Genomic DNA, 22497 nt, shown 5'->3' on the forward strand with positions numbered 1-22497 from the left:
CACACTTCGTTGCTTGTTCGTGAATTCTTGGCCAAAAACAATACTGTAACGATGCCCCAGCCTCCATATTCGCCAGACATGGCTCCGTGTGACTTTTTCCTATTTCCAAAAATAAAGAGAACCTTAAAGGGCCGTCGTTTTACAAGCATAGATGACATTAAAAGCGCATCGCTGAAAGAGCTAAAGGCTATCCCAAAAATCGAGTTTGAGAAGTGTTTCGATGATTGGAAGAAGCGCTGGCGTAAGTGCATAATATCGAATGGGGACTATTTTGAAGGCGACAACATTAATGTAGACGAATGAATAAATATTTTTTCCAAAATACGGAAATTCCCGTCATTTTTTGAACACACCTCGTACTTCTCATATATTATTACAATTGTGTATTCATTTAAGAAGATATCAGAAGAAAGGTTCATCCAAGCTATGCAGCTGTTATGTCTAGTGAGACACTGGCAAATTTCATCACCCTTAAATTTTAATAAATTAAGAAATGTATACATAGCATAACAATTCAAGCATATTTGTTCCCATCTCTTTAATCAGCTTGTGCACCATATGATCTGCAGAGAAAGTGCTCCACTTCTCCCTACAAATTTTGTTCAAAACATTAATGAGTTAAGTTTGAAATGTGTACAGAATTGCATGTAGGTCTTAGTGTAAATTGTCAGTTTTAACTAAAACTGTAATATGTGAACAAATTTTGGTAGAACTCCCTACTATCATATTTCATAACAATCCATCTGATTCATGAGTTGTTACATGTGGTTGATGGATGGGCAGAAATACAAATATACACCGCGAAGCTAATACATATATTTTTACAACATTCTGTTGAGAACACACCAAAAATTATTGCACAATTGAATTGTAATTATATTACATAACTTTTTCTGCAAGTTCTTCTTTGAAGAATTAACTAATTCATTATTCTTTAGCATCAACCTGATGATACTAAGGCAGAAAACATTGCAAACCTTGTTAATCTGACACACCAGTAGTTAATGGTAGGATGATAAACTCGTTTGCCATTAATTTCACACTTAATAGTAATAAGTGGTAATTTTACCTTGAATTGGCACCTGGAAGCTTGTATGTGGGAGGTAAACATTCTGAAGACGTCCACCTTGTACAGTCACTGAGGGAACCAAATATTGCACTGTCTCAGTGGCCGAAGATGTTTGAGTTCCACCACTGACGCCCTGTTGTGGCTGATGTAAGGAAGGGTGCTCCACCTCTAAGTTGATGCTGCGAGTACCAGTTTTCAGGAGGAGGTTTGTGAAGGGTCCTGAATCAGTAAGGCTAAGTGTTGCAGCAGTAGGAGTAAGTGTGGTGGGGCTAAGAAATAGAGTTAAAGGTTGTGCCTGGTATGAGGCAGCAGTGGAGGTAGGGACTAAATGTGTTTGTGACTGTGATGTGGAAGGGGCTGGTATTGGTCTACTGACCAAATGCTGCTGCTGTGTCTCAAACCTCTGCTGCTGATGCTGAGCAGGAACAGATTGCTGGAGAATGGTAACTGTGGTAGGTTTCGCCACACTATTGGTCTGGGAATGTGCAAGTTCAGAAGATGTAGAAGTTGAAGCACTCTTCATCCAGTGCCGATTGTTCTCGCCTGGATTATGAGTGCTTGCTGTTGTGATAATATTCACAATGCTTCCAACAGGAGCTGATGAACGGGATGTTGTCATAGATGTCACTACACTAGCATTCCAACCTGATGATACATTTGAGATCCTCTGTTCTGTATCACTGATTTTGGAGTTCACTTGTGACACTGGTGGTGGCACCTGCTGTTCAGTCAAATTCTTTACAATCTTTGGTGATACCGGCATTGTCTTGAATGCTCCACCACCTGTTGGCTGGAATCCTGATATTCCCATGGGATTTACAGGTGAATGGTATGGGTAAGACAAGACACCTACTGATCCACTTTTCTCTCCAGCACCATGATGAAACTTAGATCCAGCCTCCATATTGCCTGAGGGCAATCTATCCACAACAAAAAAATAATTTCAGCTATGCACAAAGAAACTGGTATATTTTCTGTATTACAAACGACCCTACATCAATAAATCTTCACTATATTCATTTTGGTTCAAAAAGATTTGTTTGTATCTTGTGAGTTCATATACATTATTATTTCTCTTGTTTAGACCAAACCCAGTGAATTCTCATGTTTTTTAAAACAAAACTGGCATGCCTTAACTATCATCAAAATGAACACGGAAAAATTTAATTGGTGCAAGGACTTTTTTTTATTGCTAGTGGGGTGGGACTTAGTCCCTTGCACTGTGGCCACTTCTGGCCTATTATACCAGCCCCAGATGACAGGTGAGGGTGACTGTGGAACAATTGGTGGAATGAAGATTGGCAGGGGAAACCAAAGAACTCAGAGAAAACCTGCCCCAGCGCCACTTTGTCCACCACAAATCCAACTTTACCAGACCCGGGATTGAACCTGGGCCGCCGCGGTGGCAAGCCAGCGACTAACCACTTGAGCTATGGCGTGGCCTCTGACAACACCATTACAAGTGTAAAATGATTAAATTACACAAGACCGAAACATTTTAAAATTTATAACACTTCTTTCTTTATGCAAAAGATCTCCTGACTATATTTTAAAATGTACTGTACTTAAATTAAACTTCTCTCCTTAAGGACAGGCTTAATGTAAGATAAAACACGTAAGTTCGATTTGTTTCGTTCTGGTCCGTCACACTAACAATATTACAAAGGTTAATTAATTCCATCCAGTGTGACTGATGGTCTTTTCTTTTTAATCTTTTATCCTTTACATCCTTTACACAGAACTATACAGTATTAGAACCGTATAACAACACAGCGCGCCTCGAACATCAACAAGATGACCCTAAAGAAATCTATTCTCCAAATGATGGAACCACGGAGAGGTGGATGCTTGGCTTCCTTCGGGGAGAGGAAATAGAAGGGACATGAACCAATTTAGTTTAAAAGAAAATTAATATTTTTAAACAACTAACTGTAATAAATATTTTAAGGTGTTGGTATAAGCCACTGTAGTTGTTAAAAAACATTAGATTTTTTCATTGTATTATGATGACACTGTATGTACATATTAATAGTTAATATTCAAAGAACATATTATAATAGTGGTTTGTAATTGTATTCATATCCTTCTGATGATGGCCTATAAGACCGAAACATGTAAAGGATAAAAGATTAAAAAGAAAAAACCATCAGTCACACGGACAGAATTAATTAACCTTTGTAATAAAACACGTAAGTAACATAAATGAGTGAAGTGAAGGCCATAATTTTTAAATGATCATACTCTGTGCCATCAGAAATTGTTATATACATGACAGATTTCGATGTGAAGCCAAACCAGTTTTGCACATGCCTGTGCGCACACACTTACATATTTAAAGTTATCTTTCTACTACAGTGAAATGTCTATTTAATGCTTCTTAATGTGGAAATACATTCAAACATTATGCTCAGGAAGATCTGAATGAAAGAAGTGAACTGGACTATAAATAAGAGAATCTGAGGAACATTAAAATGGGGACTTTCACAGTCATGACTTGTATTAGAATCCATACCTTGCTTTAATTGGTTTCGGACGGCAGGTCACCTCACCCGTACCAGTCTTGATGCCTGACACTGGGCTGAACCTCTGTTGGGGGAATGCTTTATTCTCTATCAGTGGTTCCAAATCACTCTGTGACTCTGAATCAGAATCATTTACTTTCTCCTTGCACTTGAGATCAATTTCAGGTTGTGGATCTTCACATATCACCTACAAATCCAAATTAAAGCAATGAGCCAAATATGGCACTCAAGTCAACAAAATGGATACTTCTTTTCTGGTGTTCAGATGATTAATTTTTTTTTAATACCTAACAAATGGACAGACAAGATACCCACAACAGGAGAAACTCAATATCCAGAATATCTCTGAGGATGCGCCAGCATGTGACATTATTAGAAAGTTACATTTTATCTTCAGCCTAGGATGGGAACCAAACGCATCACGTTGGAGTTCTCATTCAATACATGACGCTTCTTCTGTACGGTTACATACTCAAGACATGATGTACGCTCAAAGATGTTTTAGATAAACGAAAATGTTGGACCAACCTCTCTAAAGTGATTAAAGCCATCAGCAAGGTTTCCAAGAGAAAACCACAAAGGAAACGGATTAAAGTTTACTCACTGTGGGCAACTGAAGGTAGAACTTGGAATGATATATCATAGAAATCACAGTATTGCAATTACATGAACCTATGGGAGATTTTTTTCCACCTACCTGAGAAACCATGAACATCTTAAATGCATATAAAAACAAACTCCATGGCCTATAGTCTGCAAGCAAACTATACCGACCGAGCGACTGCCGCTTTTCAACGAAGTTAGTGCCAACTTTTGTGGACAGAGGGTCTTGCGTGGTCAGCGCAATGGAACCCATGGCCATTAATCTCAGTTTTCTAGACCATAGCAGCTATTTCCTTGAAACAGCTTCTCAATTATCCTCATGAGGCCAAGTGAATCCCATTCCAGACCCACTACTTCTCAGAAAAACTGGTCACGCCGGGAATCGAACCTGGGACCTCTGGCTCTGTAGCCAGGAACTCAGGACCACTAGACCAAAGAGGCAGTCCTTAAGTGTACACAGCAAGACAAATTTCCACTAAGTTGATGTCATGACGTTACCAGTAATACAAAAGAGTTTCCACTCTTAGGCTGTGTACAGCAGTACTGATGGTTATTTTAATATATATGTTTTTACTGTAAGGGTGCAAAATCTTTTTGTGAAAACCTCCTCTAGGTAACAAATATTATTACACTCAATGTTCCAAGCTAAACTCTGTGTGCTTCTTTTGGATTGTTTTGGACTTCATCCATCATCTGGTATGTAAAAGACAAAAGACCAGACGATGGATGAAGTCCAAAACAAGCCAAAAGAAGTACAGTATACACCATTGTCAGAATCCTTTCAAGTCTATCTAAACTCTGTGTGGTTATTTACACTGTGTATATATTATTATAATGCTGTAAATTTATTGGGAAATAACATAGATACTTGAACTCCACGGCCTGTAGTCAACAAGCGAACTATACTGACTGAGCGACCGCCTCTTGTCAGCGAAGTTAGTGCCAACTTTTGCGATAGAGGGTGTCACGTGGTCAGCACAACGGTTCCCCATGGTCGTTAATCTCAGTTATCTAGACTGGAGCTACCATTTCCTTGAAATAGCTCCTCAATTATCCTCATGAGGCTGAGTGGACCCCGTTAGAGACCCACTACTTCTCAGAAAATCTGGTAGCACCGGGAATCGAACCCGGGACCATGGGATCTGTAGGCAGGAACTCTGACCACTATACTACAAAGGAAAATATAGAAATTCTATCACATGTTAGTATGGAGTTTGGTCTAGAAGTGAACACAAAGAACAGTATCATCATCATGAACAAAATAATACAAAGGAAGTCAACAAATTCCTACAAAATGTAGCAAAGTTAAAATATTTGGGAATGCCAGTAACAAATCAAAACTGCAGTCATGAAGAAATTAAGAGCAGACTCGATTCAGAATATTCTGTCCTTCTGTCTCATATCTAAAAATGCAAAGATTAAAAACTATATGAGTTCTTGACTAGAAGAGTGGCCATTACTTTCTCAAGGTGCAGAAATCTATTGAGCTGGATGTTTTGTATGTGTGAGTGGAACTTAGTCTCTCGTCCTAAGGGAAGGATACAGACTGAAGATGTTTGTGAACACGGCACTGAGGAGGATATCTGGAACTATGAGGACAAAAGGAGTAACAGGAGATGCATGATTTGAACTTCAACAATTATTATAATGGTGATTAAAATCAAGGAGGATGAGTTTGGGCAGAGTCTTAGCACTCACAAGAAAAATGAACAATGCACAGAAAATTATAGTTGGAAAACACAAAAGGAAAAAAACACCCTTAGAGACCTGGGTGTAGATGACATCATATCATTCACATGGATTTTAAAGAAAAAGTATGCAAGGATGTGGGTTGAATTCAGCTGATGATAAACTTTCAGGTTCTGTAAACTTCAAAGAACTTCTTGAATAGCTAAACTATCATTCATTTCTCAGGAAAGAATCTGGTCCATGAAGCTAATGCATGTATGACTGTGCGAACTTATTACATTACACTGATGACTTTTGTATGCATTGCATATATAAATGTAGGAGGATGGTAACATCATGAAGAACACAACAGGAGGAATGTGAATTTTCTTTTGGAGGTTATTTAATGACACTTTCTTTAACAAGGCTGTACAGGATCAGATGGCAGGATGATAAATTGAAAGGATTTGTAAGAAAGTGGTTGGGGCCTAAGGTACTATTTTGGCAATTGCTTGGAAGAATTCAGGAAAACCACTCTACAGAATTTTACAGTACCTGTTTCTTGAATAAAATATTTTCTCAATAACTTTTCTCTTCTTTATTTTTGAGTTTCTGAATTTGGGGATCTTTCTGGAGCATGGTAAATGAAGTTCATACAGCTAGGAAGTAAGGATTTGCCATGATATTATCAAAATACATTACATCTACCATTTGGTCTTCATCTGAGAATTCATCCTCAGCTTGCCCATGTATTCGATCACCTTGATTCTCTTCAGCTTCAATCTTATGCTGCAGCTTTAATCCCTGCTGTTCCACACCCTGGAACAAATTACAGAATGAGAACAAGCTTCACTCTCAGGGAAAGGGCACACCAAGGAAACCGCAACACAACCGCAATATCTGAGAACTGTTATCAGCCTGAGTTGAACACATGCTACTGAAAGGAACAGCACAAATTGAGGAAACGTTAACGCCAGTTTCCTTGGTCTGCCTTAGCCCTTAGCGTTCAGATCTAACTACTAAAAAAACGCCACCCTATAGCTCAAACGGTCATGTAAGGCTGGCAGCCTCACCACCATCTATGAGCCTACTGTCTAGAAAATGTGACAACCTCAACATCTCACAACCCTATGGGCCTCCAGGGCCTGTTAGCGGGATACCTTTACTTTTACTTTACTGGTTTTACTGTACAATGTGGAATACAATATCATTCCCTGGAAATCCCACTGCTGTTACACTGGTGCATGAATTAGAGAAGTTTAAAAACCACTGACTCAGTGAATCCCAAACTATGGTGAATGAACTCTATCTTCAAGAACAAGAAAAAAATTGGTGTGATGATGCATATTGTATTTATTTACAAGATGAAAGAAGAAGCTGTTAGTTGCAGGTTACATCAGTTAATGACAGACCATCTATTTAAAGTGAGATGTGATGTCCTAATAAGCAGTGAATATGAATATGGGATGACACCTTGTAGTCTGGTACATGTTTACCAAAAGATGGTGGCACCATGTTCCTCCAAAACACTAATAAACATTTATCAGATGATGTGATATCATATTCCAGAAGACGGCAGTCTTCATTTATTCTAAAATCCTTAATAACTTTGTCTTGAGCCTTACCTCAATATTTGCTTGGGGATCTTCCTCTTGTGTTGAATAACTTGTTGAGGCCTGCTGTATACTGTTATCACTTAAATGGGGTTGAGCATCTGGCAAAGAAGGACCAGGGCTCTGAGATGAAGGTTGTGCACCCTCACTTCCTCCATTGGCCTGCTGGGAACCACCTTCGGTGCCTTCATCCACTGAGCCCAGTTTCCCCCGTGGTTCTCCTTTACAAGAACTAGTAGATGACTTACGCCTATCTTTACTACACCATTTCCAGTCTGGGTGAGCTTTGAAATGAGCCTCTTTTACCTACAACAATATATAAATTGTACTACATAGGACCCAAGGTTCTCTCAGTGGTGGTTATGAAGAGTTCTATCTTGTGGGATATAATGCCATAGATTTTCAGAAGACATATGATAGAACTCTTCACAGATTGTACTTACAGCAACTCTCTAGGATCCATTAAGACAATGTTACCAAAACCCGAAAATGAATTATGAAATATACCGCAGGCTGTTGAATCACAGAGACAGTGAACTCAGGTGTATCGATGGATAATATTAAACTTGACATGACAACATTAACATTATCCACTGAACAGAATACAACAGTGCAATTAGGTATATGAATTTTACTACATGATGCTTTGCTGCACAAATCAGAATACTGTTGCAGATTAGTGACAAGACAATGAGTTTGGATTGACAATTGGATTTACTGGACCTTTACTGCTTTTAACTACAAATAACTACAATACTTTTATTATTCTTCGAATTCTTTACGTAACTACAGCACTTCTCAAGTCAACCTGCTCTATCTTCATGTACTCATTCCTTGGCAATGACCTCTAATAGCCACGCCTATCCCTAGTACTTTCATGTTTCACCCCTCCCCATAACTTCTACAAAGTGATGCCCTACCATAAAAAGCAGTAGGAAGCTTTAAAGATGTTTTAAAGCCTTAATTCTCTATTGACAAAATACACCGGCTGGATGGAATCTTACAAATTATGCTTAACCCTCAACACAGATGGGTCTGCCCTACACAGAATGATGAACGTACACTGTGCCAGTTAATCTAACATAACAGTCTTTTACCTTTGTCATGAGAGAATGTTGACACACAAAGAGCAGACTCTGAAAGCCCTACTGCTGTGGAAATGGGTAAAAATTTGTAAAAATTGATATATATGACCTTGATATACACGCAGAATTAAGAGTACTGGGGTCAACTGGCTGTGCACAATACAAGAATATTAAATTTTTATGACCACTTTCACATACCTCTGATGCCAGTTCATGATATTTCTGCTTCTCGTCTGTTCTAAGAGCATACCACCATTCACCCAAGATTTTTGACACAGTTCGATTGTCTTGATTTGGATGTTGCTGATGAACCAAAGCTCTATGACGTTTACTGAATATCATGAAGGCATTCATAGGACGGCGAATACGGTCACGCTCCTTTACCTATTACAAGAATATTAATTAGTGTAACATTCATTATAAAAGAAATCTTATTTAATGATAATCTTCATAAAAGAAATGAGACTTCATCAAATACATCATAAATTTTAAAGCAGTTTTTCATTAAGATCTGTCCATAACATATTCTTGAAAGTTAACTGTTCTGTTTCCAGCAGGCTAACAGTTGACAATATGAGCCAGTAAGAGACAGTGCAAAGAACTGTCAGTACAATTCTATATAACTGTTCACAAAAACTGGCCAAACCTCTTCTAGCTTATATGCACACTTTACAGAGACAATGAATGGAATCCTTGATATGTTGTCTATTGCAGCAGCCAGGATGTGACTGATCAGGTTATTACAACTTTGTACCTCCAAAACATAAATAATGGAGATGGCTACAGGTTAAGTAAAGCTTGGCTTTACCTCTTCACCCCCCAAACCCACCAATGAATCACCTTTAACTATCATTGAATTCCCTTTCCTGTCCACATTGGGTTAAAAAGGAAGGAACACAGGAAAAGCGAGAGAAGCAAGCAATTTTGTCTCATCTCAGTTTAAATATGGGGTTTGTGAAGTGTTTTCCCCACCTCTTCTCAGGACCACCTGGTTATAAGAAGACTGTCATCACTTCTTTTCATTTACCACATGGTCACTGAAATATTTTTCCTCACAAACACATGGTTTCTCCCTGTTAACTACCATCATACTCCTCAGTTTGTTCAATCATGACTTCACATTCGACACACTGCCCAGTGTGACAGCTATATGAGAGCTGCCAAAACCCCTCCCAAAACCATTAACCCTGAAGACAGCAAATGCAAGGTTTGTCAAAACACTATCATATCCTCTACTTTAGACAAAGTACAGTCCCAAAAGCTGAAGCCATACATTATACTCCAGAAACCTAGGCACAGAATTCTACAGAATTTTTACATAGTCTGTAGTATCAGGCATGGCATGACGATGATTGTATACTTGCTTTAGTTAAGAACTCTTACCCTTTTTATCTACATTACAGAATCATAGATAAAATACGTAACAGCCCTATCCTCACATCATTATCTTGTCACCACTAAGATTATAAGAAAACAATGAGGCTTTCATGTACCTTCTGAGGGCTGTGGGGCTCCTTGCTGCTCTGCAGAGCACTTAGTGACTGTGTTCTACGCTTGCCTGCAGCAGCTGCATCTAAGACACCAGGCTCAGTAGGTCCTTCTGGTTCAAACACATCGTCATCCTCATCCCCACCTTGAAGGTCCATATTTTCACCTTCAAGATCATCACTGTGCCTTGGTTCTGCAGTAACTGCACCACTAACACTAGCACCAGTAACTCCTCCAGAGACAGGTGGTGCAGAGTGTGGAGTTGTTGGCGATGACAGAGGTGGGGATGTGCTGCACTGAGTCGCTGCCAGCAGCGGAACCAGTGAATTCCATGAATATACTGGCAGTGACTGGGAGCTGTTTATTGCTGAAAGAACAGAATATCCTATTATAGCCTATTATCGCTGGTTACTTTCTTCAGCAGTATCTTCTTTAATGTTTTAATTAAATGAATATTCTTATATAGAGCTATAATACCCAGTAAAAATAGCACAACTAAGTATAATATTGCAATAATTTTACTTTCCTCAATGTAATTTTCAAGGTACCAGAGTCATAATTACATGCCTTAAACATAAGTCTTGTGTTTTATACTTTGTAAGCAGAAACATTCATATAAATATATAATTTCAACTGCTTCGTTAGTGAGGTATGACAACAATGCATATGGCAATGCTGAGGCAGCATCACAAAACGGATGAAGCACTCATTCAGTCTGCAGACTTGTACAAGATCAGTACTGTTGATGTTCTGGTAACTGCAGTGTTTCAAGTTCACCAATGATCTCAATCCTGCTGATTTCTACCTGTGGGGCCTTCTGAAGAACATCCTCTATGCCCAACAATATAACATGTGGGAGAAGTGGCATCCAAGTGAAGAAACTTGGACAATATGCAATATGCCTGATGACTTTCACCAGACCATGAAATCTTAGCACAACAAATAGGGCTCAGTTATGCATCGACTCTAATCGTGCACTGTTTCAACATCTTTTGTAAACTCTTAGTAACTGGCTATATGCTGTTCTTGTCACAGCTAATGAATTCTTTATCTACAACTATGTTAATTGTTTGCTTTTCTTTCCTTGTGTTTACTGTTGTCACCTCTCACTAATGAAGTGGCTGCGACCATATACTTATTTGGATGTTTAGCTTGCCTATAAATGCAGGTCACAGTGCTTATATTTAAGGTATGTAATTAAGATTCCTGGCAGTCACAGTAGCTGAGCGGTCTAAGGCATGTACTGTCTTCACTTGCTTGGAAACTGGGATCGTGGGTTCGAATCCCACTGAGGGCATGAATGTTTAGTTTGTGTGTGTGTGTTTTTCTGTGTTTGTGTACATGTAGAGGCCTTGCGATGAGCTGATCACCCATCCAAGGAGTCCTACCAAATGTGTAAGATCAAGAGAAACCGAAGTGAACGGAGAAGTTCATGGAGGTAGGCCTAGGCCCACTGGGGCTGTAGTGCCAAGAAAAAAAGAAAAAATTAAGATCCCTATGTTAGGTGGGTCCCTTGTCACCACGTCATAGCGCATCATCAGGTTGAGGATGGAGGGTAGCATGAATATATTGATTAAGCAGTTGCAGACAGCTGATAAGGGGTAGTCCTCCAGTGCGGGTCCCACAATTCCTCACCGTAAAAGTAAACTTGTTACTAAATGTCACAGAGGCTTCAGGCTTTGATGAAATCTTAGAAATATAGGATTGCATGGTATGGATTGGAGTGATCTGCCTCAGGATAGGGACCAGTGGTGGGCTCTTGTGAACATGGTAATGAACCTTTGGGTTTGTTAAAAAGTTCTTGAGTAGCTGCACAACTGCTTGTTTCTAAAGAAAGGCTCAGATCCATGAAGTCAGTTAAGACTCACCCCATACACAGAAATCACCTTTATCACTTCCACTCAAACAACACTTGAAGAATATATGGGCTAGTACTATAACAAATTTGACGTTTAACTTTTATATCATTAGAACTGTCATGCAAGGTTGGGATTAGGGCAAACACAACCACGGAAGAATAAATTTAACCTTAAAACAATCAAAATTGTAATATCCTTCAGTTTAACCAAACAAAAGAGAAAATAAATTTAATGTAAATGTACAGGCTTACGGTGATGCTGATGGAAATGGCTATACTGATGAACTGGAAACAACTGGACAGAAACCCATCATGAGGACAAATAATTGATCATTTCCGTCACTTCATAAAATAATCTCTGCAAAACCTATGCAATGCTAGGATTATATATGCAACTCTGATGTAAATTTCTGAAGAATGCTAAGAGGTACACCCTGTTTCTAGATGATTGCGTTATATATAGTGTCCCCATAATGTATGCACATTATGGGCATTAAAAACACATAAAAAATGGAGACAAACTGACAGTTTTTTGAAGTGGTGCAAACACTGGAAGTTGCAAGAACCACACAAAACTTAGTACTGGTACACTCCGCTTGATGGCAGTATCTGGCATAAAACAAAATTACTTAAATTTTGTGGGTGCTTTATGAATGTGTGCGATGGAAGAGAATCATTTCCAGATTTCATTGCCTGGTCTGATGAAGGAACTTCTGAATTATCAATCAACACAAACGTGTTTACTCGGCCACAGAATACTCAAATATGAATAATGGAAAAACAAGCAGTTACTTTATCAGGGACATCTGTGTGGTACAATATGTCTTCAAGAGGGTCATTATGCTGCTCCCTTCAATGCTGCTGTCAGTATTGAACAGGTATTGGTGGTGGTCATTTTGAACATGTGTGACCTTAAGCTAATCAGCACAATAATGGGTTAACACCTGTCTACTTTACTTGTTACAGTATAAGTTAATGAAGTGTGTACACATTTTCTGGGAATGGAGACACTGTATATGTAAGCTCTGCTGCTACATATTACAGATCCATACAATCCCTAAATTGCTGGCCATGAAGCCTATATATTGTAGCATGGACAGATGTTGCTATGCAACACGTGAATAAACAATGGTGCTATGCAACCAATTTCCAGGCAACTGCATAGTAAACACACATTTACAACAACACAGTTATTGTTGGAAATGGTGTTTCCTACCAGGTCTGTGCAAAGGGGTTATAAGAAAGATAATTAGGGTGACCCTGTCAGTTGAGAATGAGGATTCAAGTTCCAAAGTTGTCAGTTCAGTGGAGTTCCGTATGGTAGGCTGTGAAGAAAAGTTAGTTGAAAGACAACCTGTGAAGAGAAGACTAGGCTGGTGTGAAATGGCCGCCAGCCTGAGAGTTAGTCAGCTGAAAGCTGAGTTCTGCACAGGAGGCTATAAGATATAACCTGAGCACAGGAAACTGAAGAATCTCCACTGCTGGAAGAAGTTGCCAGGGAACAGCTGGTTAAGACACAGCAGGATGGAAAAGGCTTAGAGGGTGCTGTGGTAATTTGTGAACTGTGGAGATTAGCGATAGTGCTGTAATTACTTGTAGTTCCAAGTGGTGTGTATAAGCGGGCAATAACTCCATTTACCAATCCGTACCCCATCCATAGTCACACAAACTATGTGATAACATACTGGTGACATTGTCTAGGAACATGATCCACAATGACATGATTGAAAAGTCTACTGAACAAATCTTCAAACTACTACTGATACATGCGCAACTTTTTTTCCTTACCAAGCACACCATTCTTTTCCCTTGCATCTGGCCTCTTTTGTGCAAGTGGCAGAACAGGGACAAGTTGTGTGGGTTCCACTATTACAGGATGGAACATGTTGTTTGGCTGTAGGACTGTTGTAGGGGTGGCAGGGCTGTTATTAGTCTGCTGATGTTGCTGTTCCACTGTCATGCTGTCAGCAGGCTGTTTAACCACTTCTATGGGTTGAGAAGCTGCCTGTGATGTTGACATATGGAGGCCAATCCTACCAGCCTGCTGCAGTACAGATGCCTAACAATAATTTAAAGTTTCAAAATTAGTACAGAGCAAGAACAGGTTCCTAACTTACTTCCATATATGACGAGCATTCCGGAAGTTTCGAGTGTGTGATCATTATATGTTACAGCCAATAAATCAAGAGAAACAATTTGTCACAATATATTTACATACAATGTTTTATTTCTGCTAGTACTGGAAAACTGCAAACTCGACCAGCTGGACCACACACGTTGCTGCAATAATGTGATGTGGTACCAATAAATGTAAAACAATATGTGTTTATGATGACGATGCTGATGATGACAATGATAACAGAAACAGGTTACTTGCTTTATCCTCCTGAGATATACTAAGTGAAACAATCTACTTACTGGAGTTTTATCCACAACCACTGATTGTGGCAGAGAGCTAGTGCTGGAAGCTGCCGGAATACGATTCACCATCACAGCAGTGGGAAATTTATCCAGATCTCCATCACTTTTTATCACAACAAACTTTTTCTCTTGTGGGGAAGACTGATGTGGAACTAAATACAAAGTGTTCCCACCACTGGAACTTATATTTCCTCCAGGAGAACAGTCCATAAGTTCATTCTTTGGCATCTGCATTAAAGTTACACTGTGCTGCTGGGGGGGAGGTTTCAGTACCCTAATGTGCTGATGTGGATATTCAGGTCTAGGCCCCTCAACATGGTGCTGACTACTGGAGTGCATGTCTGTAGTGTTTGTTAGTGCCTGCTGAAGAATCAGCCCTTGTTGATGCTGATGATGTTGCTGACTGGCAGAAGTTACAACAGAAGGGAACGGGTTGATTGGCTGCTGACTTGTAACTTCACCATATGAAGCAGCACCAGGGCTTTCTACTCGCCATGATGCATGTTGCTGCTGCTGAGAACTTGCAATAGAAGAAGCAGTTACAGGACCTCCTCGTGCTGGATTTGGTGAAATTCGAATGACACTTGTTGCCATCCCAGGAGGATGTGAAGTAACAGGTGGAGGATTGGGTGGAGACGGCTGGACTACCTGACTGGGACGTAACAACTCTGGCCTGAAATGAAAGATATCCACAACACAAAATCCACATTAAATGCCAACGGTATGTAGTCTGAGATACTGACAGTATCACAAAGCAGACCAAAGACCAACCACCCATAAATAAATAATAATGCAATTTTGGATCCATACATTCGAACTTAACGTTCCAAAATGTGACCTTAAAAAAGAAATCTTAACACTTTCAATACCCTTCATATTATTGGGAAGAAAGTAAAGTACATGAACTCTTAACAAAGTCAAAACTAAAGGACCAAAACTTATACAGTTCTCAGTTAACTGTTAACTATAGTACAATTCTGCGTAAACTGCGGCAGTCAACTTGAATGACCTGCGGAGGAAGCAGCTGTTCTCTGCTTAAGTTACTATCTTGGCATTCAACTTGGGGGGGGGGGGGGCGAAAACANGTTGAGTTCTGAACTGGGTACCTCTAGAATATAAGTTTGCTGCATTACCATCTGAGCCAACTTGCTTGGTAGTAGGCTTGACTACTTACTTTGCGGACTAACCACTGTGTTTTTAGAAATGACGGTAGCATTAACATAAAAATTGATGTTTCAAGTATGTGCACTAAGGTCTCTACCCTTCCTAGTTATTATTAATATTATTATTTTGGAGGGGGTGGGTTTCCCCATGCACTGTGACCAGTTATTGATCTATTGTGCGTCCCCCTTTAATTATTCTACCAGTCGCCATGCCCTTCCAGTACTGGTGCTCGCTATCAGCCCCGTCCTGCCAGCGAGGTTGGACCTCTCTGGCAGTGGTACCCGATGTGGATACTTCCCCATCTACCGGAGGAACTGGAAACTACTTGGGCAGGAAACTTTGCCTAATTATGCTCAGAGGTCTCCTAAAGACATGAGGATCTTTTACGTGCCGTAAATCTCGGAGGCCGCTGACCCTTCCTAGTAACTTTACACCATTTCAAGCCTCTTCTTCTATGACCTTCACGAATGTATCATTAATCATATATAAAAACATAAAATGAGGTTATGACCTTTTTTAAACGTACAAAAGGTTCAAATTACAGACAGATTAATGATGTTTACCTGATGACATGCTGCTGATGGTAAGGTGTGACCATGAAGTGTGGTGGGACAGGTGAAGATTGTTGCTTCCATTTATTGTGACTTGGAGACACTAGAGTGTTTGCACATGCTGCATTAGTTCCAGGCAAATGAACTTGACTCTGAGCTGCAGGGCTTGCAATTGGCATAAACACATTCTGACGTGGCCCCACTGTGATAGGAGACTGGGCGATGGATGGGGATGAGGCATGACCCGTTGGAGAAGAGAATGCAGGGGTTGCTGATCGAGAACTGCCAAGGGAAACTAAAACAGAAAAAAAGTTTGCACCAAAAATAAGATAAGCCAGTAACCACTGAGTGTCTAAGTGACAATTCGGTTGGGAGCAGTGGACAGGCATAGGCAGAAAAATTTCTAACTGGCTGGTCTGAAGATAAATTGCATTCCCTGTATAGAACTGCATCACAAGACAAAGGTCAGTATGGATATAAGCTACCTTACAAGATCTTTCTGCACTATCTTATAACCAGAGAAATCTACAGGTTAAAGATCTTTCTGCACTATCTTATAACCAGAGAAATCTACAGGTTAATTTTGAAGGATTAGTATTTTTCTGCTCAGCGGCGGGAATTCCTTCGCATGACAGAATTTTAATGCTTAAAATTTTAACAAAACAAAGAACAAGCTCCTTCATACTTAAAATGACTGTAGTGTAATTATTGTCAAATATATAATTTCTGAAAATCTATACATTTACTGAAATATCTGAGAAGAATTAGTATCTTACCAAGCATATTTGCTGCTTCAGTCTCTTCTTGATCAAAACGCCCAGCTATTCTTCGGTCCCCATAGTTGGGAGACGTATCAGAATCACGTGATGTCTCTTCTCCTTCATTGTCTCTGCCAATGCCTTTACTACTCCTATAATGAATTGTTGAAACAAAATACTAGTAACTATTGTTACCTCCATTTTATGATGTACTTTCCATACCTAGAGCTGTGCGTGTCTTTGCTACATCCGAAGCCTATAAAAATGCTGAATTTGTTTAGACAATAATTTTGCCTGACACCCCTTGCTGTGAAATGAATATCTGAAAGGTAATGAGTACAATGGGGAAAAAGCAGCTGTCACCTGTACTATAAGAGTTCATCTTCAGAGATCAGAGAAAACTACTACCATCTTGATCTAAATTTGAGCCAGAGATCTTCTTAATGAAATGCAGCTAACTTATGATGAATATTTCATAATTCAGACCACCATATGATGATCAGATATAAAAGAACAAACAGTAACACTCTACTTATACTTTCACTTAAGCATTATTATTATTATTATTGTTATTCTTAGTGGGGTGGGACTAAGTCCTTTGCACTGCAGCCACTTTTGGCCTATTGTACCAGCCCCAGATGATAAGTGAGGGTGATTGTGGAGCAACTGGTAGAATGAAGATTGGCAGGGGAAACCGAAGTACTCGGAGAAAACCTGCCCCAGTGCCACTTTGTCCACCACAAATCCCACTTGACTAGACCTGGGATCGAACCTGGGCCGCCACGGTGGGAAGCCAGCGACTAACCACTTGAGCTATGGCGCGGCCCTTCACTTAAGTAACTTTAATAGGAAGTGAGAAATGAGTTCATTAACTCAATACACTTACCATGCACAATAATGACACCTTCCCTTACCCAGAAATTTTCACAATTCCAGGTTTTAAGTCATCTTAACTTCAACATTCTACCCTAAATCCATAATCTATTAACAGGCACAAGCTAAGTTTTTCATTTTATAACATTTCTAGCCTCCTGTTAATTCAGTCCTAATGCGCTCTGCAGCATCCTGTTCTCAAACAGCCTGAATCTACTTTCTCACTTGCTTGAATAGTTAACAGACACTGTGCTTGTCAAGAAACCTCCTGCTTTTATATATATAATTCAAAATTTCATTACTGTATTAATTTTCTTGCTAGTCTTTAATGCCATTTTCATGCAGTGGGAAATCTAGCTTCTAGCCCTACATAAAACTGTGACTATGAAGTACTGCAACTGCAGTTATGGTTAAAAAAATGGGTAGAGCTATCCCTGTAACAGGCCATGGAGGCCCATAGGGTTGTGAGACATCGAGGCTCCCACATTTTCTAGACAATCAGCTTTCAGATGGCGGTAAGGTTGTCAGCCTTATGTGATGGCTGCCCTTTACCCCCCAGGAAGATTCCTGGTACTCATTTCTGTTAGAGGCTGAGTCAACCCCAGAGCCATAGTGCGGCTGGAAGGATTAGGTCAATCAAAAAATCCAATGATAACATCAGGAATCAAACCTGCGACCTTCCAGCTTTTAGCATAGTGCCTTAACCAACTATGCTACTGTGTGCCCCCACAACTGCAGGTATGACTACTGGTAAATCAGTTCTTGTTGTGCTCTTTCATTACCTTGGGAAATTGGCTGGGCCAGCCCGAAGACTGCTTCCTTTAAGACTAAGATGTCTTGAGCAGTAGCCCCGCCTCTGAGATTCCTTGGTACACCCATCCTTAGAACATAACCTCCTCCACTGTTTCCCATTGAACTTCTTTCTGATCCCACTTGGTGTGGACACCACATCACCTTTTCTGTATTTGTGAGGCGTAGCAGCTTGAGACCTAAGAAAAATATTAATTATTAAATTTACCCTTGCAAGTATATGTTCAAATAAAGTGGCCTCCGTAGTCTAGGGGTAACGTTCCCACCTCATGACTCAAGGTACGCGGGTTCAAACACAGCGGAGGTCGTGGAATTTTTAAGGGCGGAAAAATTCAGGGAACAAGTCCTCCGGGAGGGACTTTAAGCCATGGGTCCTGTGTCGTAGCTTTACGGCACGTAAAAGAAGCTCATGTCCCAAAGGGACCACTGAGCCAAAGTCAGGACATTTCCCGCTCAACAGTAGTCTCTAACGCCTCTGGTAGATGGGGGAAGCATCGAGATACCACTGAGCCAGTAGAGGCCGAACTCACTGGCTGAGTTCGGACTGATGGTACGCACCAGTACCGGTAGGGAATAGAAACTGGTAGAATATCATAGGGGGACGCACAATGGACCAACAGTTTGTCTAAGTGCATGGGGGAACCCACCCTCTCCAATACAATACAATATGTTCAAATAATAATGTCTTAAACGTGATTATTTACTAAAACTTTTAAAGTGATAAATTCATTCGTTTGTTAGTTGCATTTACCAGTCAGTCACATGTCTTTTCTAAAGTAAATGTGCATGTATCACACACATCTGTCCACACGTATCATACTATAATGTGTACAGATAGGCAACGGCTCGATAAACACCTTCTCGCTTAAGGGCATGACAACAATACATGACCACTGCCAGGCAACGGCTCTGTGAATACGTTCCAACATGCAACAATGTAAGCTGTGTTCTCAATGGACGAATGTAACAGTCTGTTGCTAGGCAGCAGTCAGCATGCCAATTAACTGGCTGGATGGTGATCACATGGTAACCCCAAAAGAAGTGTCATGCAACAACAGAGGATGTTACGTTTCCTGTGTGTTGATCTGTTCAGAGACTATGTAACATGAGTCCCCTTGTAGCTAATTCAGTTGAGTTCTGAGGCTCCAGGGTGATTGAACAAAAAATGGCAAGAAGACTGCACACTGCCTGAAGTGCTAGTTTCTGTGTTGAGATCCACTGCCAGGAGAAGACTAGTAGGAACTGAGAATCCTGGTGCGTGTGAAATGGTGACGTATGTACATCAGCATATATATATTCTTTTTTTGTCTCAGTTGTACTGTATTTATGGCTTTCGTATTTGTATGACTTGTTCCACATCCTACAGTCATTCTGACTTACTTTGGATCTACAGAATGTAATGCATGTATGTAAAATATAGTAAAATGTTGCAACAAATGTATCTTTATAGGAAGGGAATGAAGTGGTCAAAACATCTCATCTGGCAACTTGCAACAGAAAATGTTACAAGCAGGCTGAAGAAAGAAATCCCACAAAACATTCAGCTCAACCCAGCTTGGCCCTTGGTGCAGCAACACTACAATTTTGCCAAGACCCTGAAGCATGCAATTTTGTGATTCACTCTATAGTACTACATGAATTAAGTTCCCAAAATAATCAATTATTTCAAACTGCCAATTTGTTATTCTCTATCCTTCCTGCAAACTTCTCACTCCTTGTTGTTTCTGCAGGTCTTTACTCTGGTTCAAGGCTCATCATTCTTTTTAATGTCCAATTTTCACGTACTTACTTTATGACATTTGTAAGCATTCATGACCGTTTTTTACCTTGGGGTGGCTGGTTGTGAGCGAGGGGTGATGCTCCTCTGCTCCACCAAACTGGAAGTGCTGCCTCGACTCTGCATGCTGCTACGCTTACTGCTGCCTGACAGCTTTCCACCATCTTGAAAGTAAAATAATAATAATATAACAATATGCAGGGACTGAACAAAATAATGGAAACACTAGAGATACTGTACACATTTCTTTATTAATATGGTGTTTGACCATCTTTAACCTTCAATACAGCTGCAAACCTTTTTGGAATGGACTTGTACAAGTTTTGAACAGTCTTTAGTGGAATTTTATACCATTTCTCTTGAAGAACATCTTCAAGTTGCTTCATGGTTGTTGGACGTGGGAATCCGTTCTTAACTCTAGTCCCCAAAACTGACCAGAGTGATTCAATGAAGCCCAAATGTGTTGATTCTGCTGGCTAGGGAAGATGCTGAGGTTCCCCTTCATGCTCTTCAAACCATGAGTGGACAGTTCCAGCTGTGTGAATGGGGCACTGTTATCTTGGGAAACTGTACTGTTGTTCGGAACGAAATAACGTCTGGAGCATAGGATGCACCTGATTACCCAACGTGTCCATGTCCAGGTACTCCCTTGCAGTAATTTGGCCATGAAGGGTAATAATGGGACCAACAGAATACTGTACCATGATATTGTTGCCCAAACCATCACAGAACCTCTCTCTTGTCTCACTGCTGAAACCAGCAATTCTGGATCATAAGCTTCCTTCGGTCTTTTCAAAACGTAAACTTTTCTTGATGTAGGGATCAGAGTGAAGAATGACTCATCTGACCACATCACGTGTTTCCAGCTGTCTGATGTCCAGGTTTTATGGTTGTAACACCATCAACTACGCATCTGAGCAATACTTTCAGTAATATACGAGGTTTAGCAATTGCAGCTCTACTGTGGATGTTGGAATTGTGAAGCTCATGTAAAGACTTTTTTTGTGAAAACAGGGTCTTCAAGATGAATATTCGGTTCTGCTGTCCTGTCACCTGTGCTGCAGTAGTTCTGTGATTTTTCAAAACAATCCTTCTTTATGTATGATGATCTCTTTCTGTAATGTTGATTTTCAGCCACTGTTCCTCTTCTCTAATGTTGTCTTTCCATGATTTGTGTACGCTGACATAACCTTAGAAACTGTCACTCTTGATAAACATAATAATGTGGCAGGTTTGTCACAGATGTTCCAGCTAAATGCACATCAACGATCTGTCCTCTTTCAAAATCGGAGAAGTCTCCCGTTTTCCAGTTCTTTCACATGGACTGTCACTCAACGCAATCACTAATGCACTGTCATGAGCACTACAGAGTGTAAACAAATGGAAGAACATTCAATGTTGTCAACTAAAGTTCTTTCAATGCAGCCAACACAAACATATTCTTTTCAATTTCTTAGTTTTTCCATTATTTTCGTCCCCTCCCCCATATGAAACAAACTTAATACAGAACATTTCATTTTTAACTAAAACTAAATATTATTAGAGACACCTTACTGCATGTTCAAAAAAGAAGGAAATTATAGAATGTTGTACATTCATTCCTCCACATGTTAAGACTGCTGAAAAAGCCTTTCCATGCAAGAGACAGGATTCTGGAAACCACTGTGATGGTGTAGTGATCCCACACCAGTCATTACAAACTGCCAGATCCAAGGATCTGTGCGCGCGCACACACACACACACACGTGTCCAATAGGAAGCAGCTGAAAGACAGCACTGATCAACAGTCAAGCATCCTGAATTTGTAGCACTACATACTTTTCAACATTTGCAAATATGGACCTGAATGGTGTCCTCAGCAAAACAGCACACGCTTTGCTTTCTGGTGAATCATCCCAGTCAGAATTTTAACCTTCTCATATATGTAATATGTATGAGAGAGTATTGTGGCCATGAAAATATTTTACCTCAAGATTCTCACACATTTTCATGCTCTGAGGCCCATGGAAAACTTTTCTAGACTGTCATCTATCTGTCTACAGGAGGTATCTTCAGAAAAATAACAGTACACACACTAGGGGCCAAATGTGGAATGCTTATTTTCTTGAAACCAACTTTACTGGTTAGATGGATTTCACACTTGCTAGGTATTCAGTAATCTACAATGGACTACTGAACAAAAGCTGATTTAATTTCCAAAATAATGTAATCAAGGTAAATCATATAAGAGAAAGTAT

At 39.9% G+C, this 22497-nt stretch overlaps 1 protein-coding gene across 3 annotated transcripts in view; it reads right to left on the minus strand.

The window, feature by feature from the left end:
- LOC111865541 (protein capicua homolog) overlaps positions 1-22497 on the minus strand; it is a 61420-nt gene that overhangs the window by 24768 nt on the left and 14155 nt on the right. For all 3 annotated transcript variants that reach the window (XM_023853656.2, XM_023853657.2, XM_023853658.2), the window contains 12 exons: positions 20310-20424; positions 18456-18662; positions 16819-16952; positions 16055-16337; positions 14325-15000; positions 13695-13965; positions 10054-10415; positions 8759-8944; positions 7488-7781; positions 6571-6681; positions 3582-3778; positions 1070-1989 (listed from right to left, as the gene is read on the minus strand). In XM_023853656.2, coding sequence (XP_023709424.1) covers positions 1070-1989; positions 3582-3778; positions 6571-6681; positions 7488-7781; positions 8759-8944; positions 10054-10415; positions 13695-13965; positions 14325-15000; positions 16055-16337; positions 16819-16952; positions 18456-18662; positions 20310-20424 — 3756 coding nt within the window. The remainder of the gene's footprint in view (positions 1-1069; positions 1990-3581; positions 3779-6570; positions 6682-7487; positions 7782-8758; positions 8945-10053; positions 10416-13694; positions 13966-14324; positions 15001-16054; positions 16338-16818; positions 16953-18455; positions 18663-20309; positions 20425-22497) is intronic.

The sequence above is a fragment of the Cryptotermes secundus genome, unplaced genomic scaffold, assembly GCF_002891405.2.
Source record: "Cryptotermes secundus unplaced genomic scaffold, Csec_1.0 scaffold836, whole genome shotgun sequence".
NCBI lineage: Eukaryota > Metazoa > Arthropoda > Insecta > Blattodea > Kalotermitidae > Cryptotermes > Cryptotermes secundus.